A 14,305-nucleotide genomic window follows, 5' to 3' on the forward strand; every position below is an offset into this window, starting at 1 on the left:
TGCTGAACTGCTAAAAGCTGACATTCACACAGAAGAAGTTGGAAAATAGCTAAAAATGTTTTAATTGTGAATTAGAAAAACCTAAGTAATGAGAAAAGGAAATTTAGAGTCAGAAAACATCTGAATGAATATTAAAAGTTCATATTCTTTGAATCACTGAATGACTAAAATGTGATCTCTCCACTTGGATCCACACAGTTTAAAAACTTTACATCTCTGAGCTTTTAAAGACACGGTGTTGGACAGAGAACAATGATGGCGACGTTTTGAGGGTAAAATGATGGCTGTAGAGCAAACACTGTGGACACAGCAGCAGTTGAAAGAGAAGGGTTTATTAAGATGAATCTTGGCAGAGTGAGAGAGAGCTCGTTAGGCAGGCAGGTGTGAGCCTGGTTGCTATAGTGACTGCACCCAATGGCTCCCTACATACACAGACAGACATGCGCCTCACTTTTGATGCTTAAAATGAACTGAAAAGTCAGGCCGAAACAAATCCTTCCCAAATGAAAAGTACAGGTCGTATTGACAAAATTCTTTCACCGTCAGCACCAGCAATGTCTAGTCTACCAAATTCTCAGTTTTCATGCCTGTGGAGTTTATTATATAGACGTGGTGACAGTGTAAAGACACCATGCTCTTCTGATTTTCAAACGAACCTTCTGAGCCATTTTAACATTAGAGTCTATGGAAGAGTTGGAGGGAGGAGGCTGTGCATTGGTGACATTTATGAAAGAACCATAACACCTAGTACAATAGTAAACACATTGGATGAAAGAGGACAGCGATGGCTACGTTTTGAGGGTAAAATCATACCTGTAGAGCAAACGCTGCGGACACAGCAGCAGTTTTAAAAAAGATTTTAAGATTAATTTTTTCGCTCCTCTCACTCTAGCAGTTGATCTGTCTCACTCTAGCGGCAACATTCCGTCCCATACACTCCCATTATAAACTCTGAAACGGCTGAAAAAACATCATGAAACTTAAACTGGAACTGAAGAAAAAGTATAATAGATATTGAAAAGATAAATACAAGTTGAATAGTTGAATGTCTTGGCTTCGTTTTAAAGTTTGAATGGTGGCTCTATGTCAACGTATGTGGAAGTAGTAAGAGTTTAAAAATGAGTAAGTTGAATGAGGATTTGAAGGGTCTCCCCATTGAAATACATGGGAAATTTTTGTTGAAAAAAGTTGAATAAAATTAAAAATATAAATGTTAAAAATGAGAAAAATAGAAGCAGTCATGTCCAAAAGAAGAGGAATCTAACGGTGTTTGAATGGTTTTTCTAAGTTGAACGGTTTTGAAGGAGTAGGACTACAAAAAACGTACGGAATATATAATAATAATAATAAAATAGAAGAATAAAGATTAGAAGAACAATACTGTGAATGCTTTTACAAGCATTCACACTAATAAAGATTAGAAGAACAATACTGTGAATGCTTTTACAAGCATTCACACTAATAAAGATGTAGAAGAACAATACTGTGAATGCTTTTCAAGCATTCACACTAACTAGAAAGTGCATTTTCTGAAGAAACTGCAGTGTGAATGCTTGAATCTGAATGTATGCACTGAAATGAATTAATTGCTGAATTTTAAGTTAAAAATGTTGAATGAGATTAAAAAAATGAATTTTTAACCTGAAAACAAAAGTGCTGAACTGCTAAAAGCTGACGTTTACACAAAGGAAGAATTTGGAAAATAGCTGAACTTTAGAAAAAGATGAGTATTGACAAAAGAAAATTTAGAGTCAGAAAACCTCTGAATTAATATTAAAAGTTTATATTCTTCTAATCACTTAAAGAGTGGAATTATGTATTATAAATCTCCAATTCATAAAAAAATAACTTATTAAAAATAAATGTAAAAACAAATTTGTTGAAATGAACTTAAAAGATGAACAAACATTCTGGAGAAAATACAAACTTTAATATGCAGCATAATGTTTTTCAGACATATTGTGTATATTATGTTTAATAGTATTATATACATCAATTTGTTTTGTATGTCATAAAAAAATAACATAAAAATCTTAAGTCATATTTTACAGCTCCTTTCTGAAAAGGACTAGTAGAATAAATAAAAATAACTAAATTAAATAACTAAATAAAAATATTAAGCAACATATGAAATACATGAAAACTTTTAAAACCACAATCCTGAACCTTTAAATTGTGTTGGTTTCTTAGAACATGGCTGAACAGCTGTTTCTATCAGTCTACTTAATCTACTGATCTGTCTACACATCTTTTTATTACTCATTCTTTTTTGTGTTTTAATGTAAACAATTCAATTCAATTCAATTCAATTTTATTTATATAGCGCCAAATCACAACAAATGTCGCCTCAAGGCGCTTCATAGATACAGAGAAAAGCCCAACAATCATATGACCCCCTATGAGCAAGCACTTTGGCGACAGTGGGAAGGAAAAACTCCCTTTTAACAGGAAGAAACCTCCGGCAGAACCAGGCTCAGGGAGGGGCGGCCATCTGCTGCGACCGGTTGGGGTGAGAGAAGGAAGACAGTATAAAAGACATGCTGTGGAATGCAGAGTCCACACAATGGTAAAAGAGAACTGTATAGAGATTTTTGAGTAAATTCAAATGAAAGCCTAAGGTGGTGACACAGTTTAACACATACAAATAATCAAATAAACACATTAGTCCTTTTTGTGAACATGGATAAATAAGTATCATTAGTTTACAGCATAGTTCAGCCATGCCACTAAATGCTTTTTTACACAGTGTTTTAACCTGGGCTCAGACACAAAGTCCCAAATTTAGTTATCTCAGTAAGTCCCTGCCTTTGAGTTGTGTTTATGACTAATTATTATACACAAGGCTTTATCCATCTGAATATGAAAAAACCTATACTTACCAGCTGATACCCCACACTACACACTAGGTGTGCCATGTGACCTGAAACTTTGGTAAAAACTCATCATAATCATTCTGTTAACACTGTTTTGTTTTTGTTTTTTAAACACTGTTTGTTTTGCTGTTCAGCAGTTTAAAAATGTTTTAGATTGGATTACATGGAATGAATTTGAGTTCTCTTGGGGTTTTTGTGTGTGTTTTGTTTTTAGCAAATTTTTTTTCCATACTGTTGAATTCCAGTTACCACATTTCTGGTCATATGACATCCCAAGTGCCCACTTGAAAAAATCCCCACAGTTAATTAAACATTAAAACAAAATAAAAATATGTTAAATAAATAAATAATGGTTTGCTCTGTGTTGAAATAGTAAATAAGCATACACTGTACAGAGCACTAATAATGAAAACAATCCTTTAGCCTGTTGATCAGAGAGAGGCAGTCATTATGTCCATTTAAAACCTGTAATCAAAGAGCACAACGTTTCTGTGAAACTATAAAGTCCCAGATGATCCTCATCATGTCCAGTGACTTCAGAGTGGATCCTCCCTGTCATCCAGCCAGTGTTTGATGTGTGGCAAGCAGCACAGAAGCAGGATAGCTGAGGCCTTGAAAGAAGAGCAGAAAACAGGAACATATGTAGTTGTAAATGTAAATATCAGTGATACTTGTCTTGTCAAAGGGAATAAAATAATGAAAATGTTAACTTACACACTCATTTAGGGAGGCTCTTGACACTGCACGGAGGAGGCACAGTCAGTCTGACAATGATGGTGATCTCCAGGGATGTTTTCCTGCAGCAACATTCCTGCCAACTGGCCATATGATCCAGAGTAGTTGGTTTGTAATGAACAGAAAGGTGTATATGTTAGGTAGTGTGCACTTAGAGCTGGTCCTAAGAAACAAACACATCCTGTAATAAACTGAATACCTGTAGTAGTGCTGCTGCAAATATGAAGCCCTTCTGTCATGTGTGGTTTCAAAGAAGGTGTTTTGGAGGTTCAGTCGCAGAAACTGTGCAGTCTGTTCAGTCCTGAGTGTCTCAGCTCTGAAGGGGATGGACCACAGAGGGAAACACCTGAGTATAGACATTACAATACACTCTAACACTCTTAAGGTCAGGTGAAAACACAATTTAAACACGTTACAAAAAATTAATACATGTTTTCATGGAAATTATGTCATTAACCCTTTTTGATGCGAGTAAATCTCACCGACTGCTTGTGGGACAAGCTAGAAGGAGGACTTATCACAGAATTTCTCCTGTGCTCCAGATGTGAAGTCTCACACTCTGGTCGTACGGCAATGAAGATGGTGATGATGAAGCCTCTCTGATCTGTGGCATTACAGTTTCTGGCTGCTATGTGCTTCACACTGTTGGATTTTACGCTTTTAAGCTTGAAGAAGACACAGGAGGACTGTGTCTCTCTTAAAAAAAACAAAAAAACAAAAACCTAACAACCTCCCACCGAACCCCCCCCCCCCCCACTCAACTCCCACCTACCCACTCAACTCCCCAGCCTCACAAGATCCAATGTCTATACAAATGTAGGGTATCAGCTGGTAACAGAAAGCAAGTGTCACATATGTAGTACATATGTGACACTGCTGAAACACTTCTGGCCAGAAGTGTGCATTTATCAGCCAGTGCATTTATCATCCCCGACCCAGACCCACCCTGATAAATGCACTGGCTGAAACATGATAAAAGCTCATAAAAATGTATGTTTCATTGTAAGATTTGTCCAAAAATATAATCATATACTTTTGAAAAAGTTTAAAGATTATAAAAAACCAAAATCAATAACATTTTTGTAAATAGTATTTTAAAATATAGGCACACATAAAGTGGCTTAACTGTCATTATTGCTGTAATTAGGTATTTTAAACCTTTAGTCTGTGTTGTTCTCCCAGAAACAACAAAGAAGCTGTTGAACATTTATGTGTTGTTTGGGCAATCCTCTGGTCCACCCTCCCTCCCTCCCAGCCACAGTGAGACTGGGGCAGCCTGGCAGGATTTTGAAGCCTGGCTGCAGAGAGGATATGCCTACACTGTTCGTTTTAAACTGGTATATTTGATTTTTCTGACATTCATAGATTACTGTAGGTGATTTTTAGATTTTCTGTAATAAATAAAATTGTCATCTTTTACTGATATCATTACTTAATTCATTTAATTGTATTTTATGTAAACAATTCAAACATTATACTGCAATGCAGGGCGTTTTTTCTTAAGCCAACTTTTAAATATCGCTCTACTTTCTTATGTCATTCAAAAATATAGAAATTACTTACTGTATTCAAAGATCTAGATCATGAATCGTCACAGGACAATACACAGTATACAGGGTCATGGTAACTATGGTAGGTCTTCATGACTCCAGAATGGAGACATCGCTCTGGCTGAGAAATGAAAATTAGGTCAAGCAGTGTGTTCTTTTCTGTGGTAGGGGCAGTGATAACCTGTGCGTATCCCCTAGACTCAAACAGCTCCAGGATTGGTTTGTTTGCACTGGATAAAACATTCTCATTAAAATCACCACAAACTATGATGGGATGACAGTCCATGATCTCCAATGAGTCTAATAGGCTTACCAGGTTTTTCAGGAATGGCCTCAGAGTGTAGTCTGGAGGTCTGTACACAACTGCAATCAGTGCACTGACTGGTGCTTCAACCTTTAAAGCCAGAAATTCAAGGTCAGTTACATTATGGATGTACTGTTTTTCATGCACTTGAATGTCACTTTTCACATAAACAGCAACTCCACCACCACTTCTGTTTGCCATTTGGGGAAAGTTTGTGTAGGACAGGTGTCTGTTGCGTTTAAACAAATTGTAATTTTCCAAGTGGAGACTCTCTGCGACAAAAGAGCCCCGCAGGTGTGTTTCTGTTAGGCACAAAACATCTGCTAGACACAATTCATGGTGACTCTTGATGTCATTAATGTGAGCTGGCAGTCCCTCTGTATTATGATGAACAATGGTGAAAACGTCTGACCTGCTCAGTGTTTGTCTCACGTGTAGAAGAGGCATCATGTCATCAAGGTTGGCTTGTCTCATGTTCTCAAGCGCTGCAGTGATTTCTGGGTTGGTGAATATTTTTTTCTCCTCCATATCAAGAAGATACAGTCCACTGAGAGACGTCACTCTACTGACAGCTACGTAGGCCATGCCGGGCTCAAAAATGCTCTTAAGAGAGACAACAGCTGATGTGGTTGTCATACCCTGTACCTTATGTATTGTACATGCAAAGGCCAGCTTCACTGGGAACTGTCTTCGTACCACTCCTTTCTGCTTCAGATTCTCTTCAGCTCTCTCAATGTACACCATGTCGTCTGCTGGTGTGCGGTTATTCTTTCCAGATGTCTCATTATCCATTTTAAGTCCAAGCTTGATGATGTGTTGATCGTTTTCAGAGTAAACTACTCTAAGTAGTTTTCCAAAAGCTCCATTAACCAAACCATTTTGTATGTCAATGTTTCTGGTGAGCATGACACAAGCTCCTTCTGCAACTTTCAGTGTGTCTGGTAACTCGTTTTTACCTCCTTTCAATGGTCTGTCTTGAAGTGCCATTCTGCCAGTTCTAGGATCTTTTCTATAATCATCTGCATGGATGTCAATGATATGAGTATGGAGCAGAGCCAGTGTTGAAGAGTTGTGTGCATCCACTTCTTTATTAGTTGCAAAAATGTGCAATGCATCAGTCGGACAAAGGGCTGGTTCAGTTATGGTCTCTGACAACAAATCTCTATCTGCTTCGCAAAGCTCATCCAACTTTCCTTTCACACGAATTCTGTTCAGCATCTCAGCAAAGACAACATCATCTTTCTGACGCATAATCTCAGTCAGAGTGATCATCTGAAAATGCTCCCGCCACAGGTCGATCTCGGCCGGGTCGTGCACACAGAGAGGTTTAGACTGTCGCACTGGGGGTAGCTGATAGAAGTCTCCAACAGCAATGACTGACATGCCTCCAAAGGGTCTCCGAGTCCCTTTGATCTGTTTGAGTCTTGCATCTACGTAGGCAAAGAGATGTCTTGACACCATAGACACTTCGTCAATGACGATTATTTCAGCATTCAAAAGTTCTGATCTGACTTCATCTAGCTGATTGCCAAGTCCCTGAATGGGAGGTTTTAAGCTTCTAGGCAGCTTGAGTAGAGAATGCAGTGTTGTTCCAGAAATGTTAAATGCTGCAGTCCCAGTGAAAGCAGTTAACAGGACAGTGGGTTTTGATATGTCAACGTCGTCTGCATATCTGGGTACTTTGCTCAGTATCTTAGATGCTTCTGAGTAGATGCATTTGATAAGATGTGACTTTCCTGTTCCTGCACCACCATTAATATAAAAGAAAAACTGCTCTGGATTTAGAGCACAGACTCTTTTAATGCACCAGTCTCTAACTGCATAAAATATGCAGGCTTGCTTCTTATTCAGATCCTGAAACATCTGACGTAACAATGTAGGATCAATAGCAGGGGGTTCCCTGATGGCTCTGACTTCTGTTGAAGCATCAGCCTGACGGCTGTAGTCGGGCACATCTTCCTGTTCATTTTCATTGTCTCGCTCTCTTTCTTGTTCAACAAGTGGCAACCTTACGAGATCTGATTCAGGTGCCAGATTACACCATTCGTCAGTCACACCTCTGTTCTGCTCATATTCCTCAACAGCGCTCTCGATCTCCTCACTGTTTTTCTCATATTTTTCTCTGTTTCTTTTGACAATGCGTTGCACGTACTCAAGATGGTCAGTACCTGGTACCTGTACACAGCCAGCACCATAGAAAGCCTGATAGGTTGGCAACGATGGTGTTTTCAGTTCGTGGTCTGAACGATGAGGAAGGTAAAGTTTAAGCAGTCTTCCGTAATATTGCTCTGGATGTTTTTCTTGTGAGCAGCGGTGAAATCTGATGATAGCAGGCTTATCGTTTTTGCGCCTTTGCACAAATCCTATCTCATTGAGAAGGGGCAAAACATCTTTACCTTTTGTCTGTTGGCCATAGACAATCCTGCAAGTAGCAGCAAAGTCTGCCATGCACATCTCCTCATACTCTGGTGTTTCAGGTCTGGCTTTGTATTTGTCATTCAAAGATGTCATCCAAACATTGGAAGACTCGGGTGTTGTGTTGTCCAGAACTGACAGGGGACGACTCATTTTCACAGGATTATCATCAGTTGGTATGAATATTACAGCACGTGAACATTGCTTCATGTGAAGACCACATGCACGAGCAACACACTCCTGTGCACTGATCTCTCGCTTCTTTGAATATGCCTGCATGACGGCTCTCATTTCATCGCACTCATTTACACTGTCCTTATGGGAGTTCTCAATGACAGTTTTCAGGTACTCAGATAGCCCGCCCTCTTTTTTTGATATATATTTCATTAAATAATTTGCAGCGCCGAAAGCATCTAAAACAAAGCTTATGTCGATATTACTGTTCCAGGCTTCAAGCAGATGTGGATTATAGCCGTTTATCCAAGAGTCTTTTGGATCACGCTTTAGTATGATCGTACTCCTTGTGTTCATTTTATTCAGGTATCTCTCATATTCTGCATGTGTCAACTTGCATCTTGCCAAGAGCTGCTCTAAACTCATGGAAGCAGTTTCAGGCTCATTCAGCAGCTGGTTCAGTGGTCTGAGCTTGTTCTTTGCTGTTTCTACTTCCAGTGCATCATCCTCACTGGGTCTTGTGATCATTGTCTCATTGCAGGGTGGTTTAGGAAAACCAAAACGGCACCCGGAGCTTAAACTCCTAAAGCACGTCTTTGTGTGGTTCTTACTATGTTTTTGCACTTCTGTTACTTTCTTGTACAGTTCAGGTTGTTTATGTGGATCAGGCAGCTGAGCTGTGATGTATTTGTTTATAAAATCCACAACAGTTTGCTCATCATCCTCCTCAAACACAGGAGCACCTTCTACCCACAGGAGACAGTGTATGTGTGGGCTTCCTCTGTGCTGAAACTCAACTCTGTAAAAGTAGTCAATGACTTTGCCAAGTGGCTCTGCAGGAGATAAGAGTAAATCTCTGAATAATGCTTCAACTCTTTTGTCAAACATGCGCATTGTTGTGACAGGATTGCTTCTCAGGATGTCACATTTTTCCGACCAGTCGAGTCCTTCAAAATTGACTTGTTCACCTTGCTGCCTTGTTATTGCCTCAATCACTTCAGGCCAGCGCATTTCAGCAGCTGAAAATGTGCAAAAGAATGTGGGAGTTCCCAACTGTCTGATCATGGCAAAAAGATCTCTTGTTGTTTTCTCCCAATAGGCTGGGGTTCCTCTCAGAGGCTGCATGAATCTCACTGCGTCTTTATTTCTCACCAGTTTCTCCACCTCATGTTTATCTTGTAACATGCCTGAGGTTATTTTTCTCCCATCTCTGGTCAGAGGCTTTGCCTTCCTTAACTGTATTGTCATGCTGGAAGTAGCCAAGTGTATTTCAGTCACAAACTGTGCAAAGAACAAATAGTTTGTGTCTTTGGCAAAACGATCATCAATGCAGAAAAGTCTTGATTTGAAATACCCACTGGGGGATACTTTGATCAGCCTTCTTTCATCAAGTGTGTTTTGGCCTGTAGGAAACTGCACGGGGAAGGCCATGGCCTCCAGTTTAGGTGTTTTGAAAAAACTTATTGGATTGTTTCTCTCTGCAGGAGCAACAGAGTAGATTCCTTCACTGAAACATAATATCTCCTCAGCCACATCAGGGGGCTGCAAACAGGACTCGAGTGCAAAACCACCATTAGTCAGTCCATCTGCTTGCTCTGAATCATCTCTCATCTGTTCATGTGATTGTTCACTATCACAGGGTAACATGTCAATGTCCTGTTCATTTTTATTTTGTGCTTCACTCAGTGCATTTTTCTCACAGATGTCAATTTCCATTAAATCAGCCTCATCATAATCGTCCTCATTCATCTTTTCATCATCATCATCATCCTCATCTTCATCAGGAAGTGTTGGATCACACAGCTCAGCATCATCTCTGATGCTCACATCCTTATACTGTGGATGAATCTGCTTGAGTTTATGCAGTGCTTGCACAAGTTTAGACCAGCTTACAGTCTGAAACAGCTGATGACCTTTGTAAGACAAGCGTCTCTTCAGTTTTACTCTCATCACCTGAGAATTAATTCTCAATCGAGGTAGTGCTTCAACAGTTTCCTGTACCTCTGATGGGACACAGACCACATTCCCTCTAATTGCTCTTTGTCTGCCTTTGGGAAGAGGAATAATCTTGGCAAATGGTATGCACTTGGCTATGAGATGTCTCTCCAGTATGTTGAGATCAGACAGTTCTGGTGGAATATCAGCAAGATCCAGTTTATTGGCAACAGCAAGTGCTGGCATGGATCCATTTTTAAGATGATCGTGGCAGGTGTGACAAATCCACTCTCTCTTTCTCTCATCAGGCACATTGCACTGCTCATTTCTGCAGTTTTCCTCACAAACATGAACAAACCTTCCCGTCAAACATGTTGCAACCACATGTGGGTTTTTCACATAATTTGACCTTCTGCAGGGTCGCACTTGGTTTGGAAATGAAGCCTTGAAACACACAGTACATGGGTATGATGGGCCAGCTTTGATTTGTGATTTGAACACAGATATGGCCTCTTTGATCACACTGTTGTCACTCTCCTGGGTTTGTCTGTTCACCCATCTGTATTTCCTTTTTATTTTCATTGCACATCTCATGTTGTGCATAATCCTGAATGCAAGATTACTTTGATACCTGTCTCGCATTAGTTGGTTCATCAGTTGTCTGTGTCTTACTCTGAAGGTGTTGTCATTTGCATAACGCTGAGTCACTCGAGATCTCTGTCTCTCTCTGAATTCTGGGCTTTCTTGATACCTTTTAGTGATGTAGTTTTTTTGTTTTTTTCTAAATTCAGCATCATCACAATAGCGTCTTTTAATATATTGTTGTTGTTTCTTTCTAACTGTAGCATTCTCAGAAAAACGTCTTTTAACATATTGTTTTTGTTTCGTTCTGAATTCATCATTCTCACAATAACGTCTTTTCATATACTGTTGTTTTTTCTGTCTGACTTCAGGATTGTTTTTATATGCCTCGCTTGTGCAAGATTTTTTCTTTTCTTTGTACTCTTTATTTGAAGCATACTTTTGTTGTTCTTTCCTTTTTTGGTTTTCTTTTCTCTGATTTCTGGGTTTCTCTGATGCCATTAATCTTCTTCTCATTTTTTTCCTTTGTTGTTTATTAACTTTTTTCAGTTTTTGTAAAACTATATCAGAAATATCACAGGCAGCAACATTTTTTATTGCAGCATTTGATTGAAATGAAAAAGCATCATTCGATGGAAAGAAATTTAATTCACTGCATAGTTCTTCAGTTGGTCTATTAGGTGGTTTATTCTGATCTTCATATGATGTGAACTGAGTCATGTGGACTTCTTTTTGTTTCACTGGTGGCGTACAAATGGACATTTGACAAAAGATGTTCTCAGTCAGACCACTGGTTGTGTTTCTCCTTGGAGTAGAGGAGTTTGCTTCATCAACAGTTGTATCAGAGTGAGTAGGTGCCACAGCAGTGGCAGCTGCTGGTCTGCAGACTGTGTCTGTGATAGTATCACTCAGGTTGACTGTGCTCATGTTGTAGAACTGCACAGGCTTAAGCTCATAGTTACAAGAGGGTGATATCTCCATCATTTCATAAGAATCTTGTAGCCTCTTAATCATGTCACTGAGTAGTGTGAATTTCAGCATCACAGCTGTACCACGATTGCGTGACCATAGTGGTAGAGGAAGACCACTGGGTGTTCTAGAGTGTGGATCAAAGAAACCATATTTGCCTGATGTGGATCTGAACACTGCAATACACAATCCACTCATAATCAGTAAGGCATACTGCACATCTGACAACAGGCAGCTCAGTCCTGCTTCTAAGCTGAGAAAGGTATCTACTGCTTCCTCTGGAGGTTCTTCAAATGTCCCATACCGGGAAGGCTGTGTCATGTCGACATGATACATAGATCTGCGAGCATAAACTTTGTCTGGCAGCTCATCGGTTGCCAAATGAATATTTTTAGGAAATCTTTTCTTGGCCTCTTTGTACATCACATCACCTTTATCCAAGACCAGATTAAGGTCAGCTGTAGTCATATTTTCATTCTCATGAAGGAAAGCTAGAAACGTGAGTGAGTTACATGTGCACTGGTGGTTTCTGGAGTCTCCATATTTAGGATGTGTCTGGCTGTGAGATGCACAGACATGTATAACAGAGGGCTGATTTTCAAGGTTCACTCTTTCTGCATGAGATGGTCCTGCCACATCACTGTGACAGCCTCTTTTCAAAAAATCAGCATAACCCACCTGTGGGTCACTTGACACCTCATGTTGTTCACTAAATTCATGCTGCAGTCCACTCTTTACAGCATCAGCATAAGATACCTGTTGTACATGTGCAGGAACATGTTGACCTGCCTGTTTAACACTATCAGAATTGGTCTTTGTAGACACACTGTCTTCTGCAGAGCTCTGAGGAAAATCAAACTCAGCCTGTTCACATATTGGTACACTGTGAAACTCATGGAACTTCTTCCAGCGTTGTTTTGCAGCTTGTGACTTTTTCTGCTTCCTTGGCATTTTCACACACCTGCAAGTGTTTCTTAGTCTTTAGAAAATATGTTCACAAGATAAGAGTGGCACACACCAGGAGATGTTGTCTTTGTTTTTATATTTCAGTTTTTATTTGTCTGAAACAGTTGCCTTTGTTTGACAGTTTGTTCTTCAGTTGAGAGAATATTATGCACTCTCTTTATTGGCTTGGCACAACTTAGCAGCAAACCCAGAATGAAAAACAGGTAGAGAGAAAATTTAGAAGAGAGAACAGACAGAGCAGGAGAGACACGGCTAGGAAATCACAATCACACCGTGAATTAGAGTTTTCTTTGTTCAGTTTGTTCTTAGGTAGAGGCAATATATGCACTCTTTATTGCTTTAATGGCTTGGCGTTTTTCAGCAGCAAGCCAAGAGTGAAAAACAGGTAGAGAGAAAATTTAGAAGAGAGAACAGACAGAGCAGGAGAGACACGGATTGGAAATCACAATCAAGCCGTGAATTAGAGTTTTCTTTGTTCTTAGGTTGAGGCAAAATATGCACTCTTTATTGTTTTATTGGCTTGGCGTTTTTCAGCAGCAAGCCAAGAGTGAAAAACAGGTAGAGAGAAAATTTAGCAGAGAGAACAGACAGAGCAGGAGAGACACGGCTTTAAATCAAACCGCAATAGGATTCTTAGTTTGGCACAATTTCGCACAAACCACAGGGTGAAATACAGATGGAAAGAAGGCAGAGACAACAGGTGGAGTAGGACAGAGGATAGAGGGGTTGGGGGGTTGGGATGTGAGAGAGAAGACTGGAAATCTGGTCCTTGTTCTTCTTCTGCACACTGTGAACAAAAAAGAAGAAAAAATAATAAGTTTATTAAAATGAAATCACATGGTAATTGTTTGAACTAATTGTGACTACTAAATAAAGGACAAAACAAATATTCAAGCTAAACTGTTGTTGGCTGCCATGTGCAAAAAGTTGCATAATTGGGCACTTTTTAAAAGAATAAATATTTAATTAAATTCAGCAATACTATTTTTAAATACAAATATGATTGAGTGAATCATTAACTAATCACATGTAGTGTGACTACAAAAATGTACGAAAAAAATATTTTAGCCCAATTGTTAAGCTGCACTTATGTGTATTTATTATAAAATTGTGTTTAAAAGGTCTAGCACAAAGTTTGAACCCATCACTTTACAGCTTATATTAGTCAGATTATTTTTTTATTTTGGTCTACTTCTCTTACAGTATGTGCACACCTACCAGGCAAAGCACAGGTGTCAGTCAGGTTCCTGAAAGTGTAAGACGAGAAGTAATATGTTAGTTGTCTGTACAGTTTTATCAGACTAACATAAATACAAAGCCCACACGACATGATACACTGAACTTATAGTCAGCAGGGTAATTATAGAGTAATATAGCACACCAGCTGATACAGCAGCCATTTTATAATTCAAACTAATTAACTTAAGTATAGAGATTGACAGACCACGTGACTTTCGTGCATTGCATGCCGGTAACTCGTGGCAAAAAATCCAAGTACCGCATCAAATGCAAGCATTTGCAGCACCGCAAAACGTTCATTCTCCGGTTCCAATACCTTCTTGCTTTTTCTTTGCCCCCCAAAAAAGTTATGTACAAAACGAAGGAGAACAATGCCAGTCTATACAAAGACAGACTTGATGAAAAGTCAAAGAAAAGATACGAGGAAAAAAATCAAAGGAGTGAAAGGTTTATACCCTTACGAGCACACAGAGTGGACAAAATACGTCAGCGTGCTGCCCAACTTTCACCACGCTCATATTTATAATCATACGGTTCTTGGAGTGAGTGCATACACTCATGAA

The 14,305-nt window shown here is 39.2% G+C and overlaps 2 protein-coding genes across 8 annotated transcripts in view; one reads left to right on the top strand and one right to left on the bottom strand.

Annotated features, from left to right (window-relative positions):
- LOC102784471 (VPS10 domain-containing receptor SorCS2-like) overlaps window positions 1–14,305 on the top strand; it is a 163,145-nt gene that overhangs the window by 49,287 nt on the left and 99,553 nt on the right.
- On the bottom strand, window positions 1,817–13,941 carry LOC148102253 (uncharacterized). Of its 7 annotated transcripts, none has more exons than XM_087843951.1 (6): window positions 13,722–13,941; window positions 5,875–13,290; window positions 5,472–5,552; window positions 3,808–3,924; window positions 3,588–3,691; window positions 1,817–3,484 (listed from the first exon to the last, which is right to left on the bottom strand). In XM_087843951.1, the coding sequence occupies exons 2-3, from the start codon at window positions 12,486–12,488 to the stop codon at window positions 5,528–5,530; spliced, it is 6,639 nt and encodes a 2,212-aa protein (XP_087700077.1). In that variant the 5' UTR covers window positions 12,489–13,290; window positions 13,722–13,941; the 3' UTR covers window positions 1,817–3,484; window positions 3,588–3,691; window positions 3,808–3,924; window positions 5,472–5,527. The 7 variants fall into 7 exon arrangements, with proteins under 7 accessions (XP_087700077.1, XP_087700075.1, XP_087700076.1 ...); XM_087843949.1 differs by adding an exon at window positions 5,172–5,279 and having other exon boundaries at window positions 1,818–3,484; window positions 5,472–13,290; XM_087843950.1 differs by having other exon boundaries at window positions 1,818–3,484; window positions 5,472–13,290.

This window comes from Neolamprologus brichardi, chromosome 7 (genome assembly GCF_056152115.1).
Source record: "Neolamprologus brichardi isolate AB-2024 chromosome 7, ASM5615211v1, whole genome shotgun sequence".
Classification (NCBI taxonomy): domain Eukaryota; kingdom Metazoa; phylum Chordata; class Actinopteri; order Cichliformes; family Cichlidae; genus Neolamprologus; species Neolamprologus brichardi.

Bases quoted from the DNA above. Each gene is read 5' to 3' on its own strand.
- LOC148102253 (XM_087843947.1), bottom strand. From the start codon at position 12,488: ATGCCAAGGAAGCAGAAAAAGTCACAAGCTGCAAAACAACGCTGGAAG.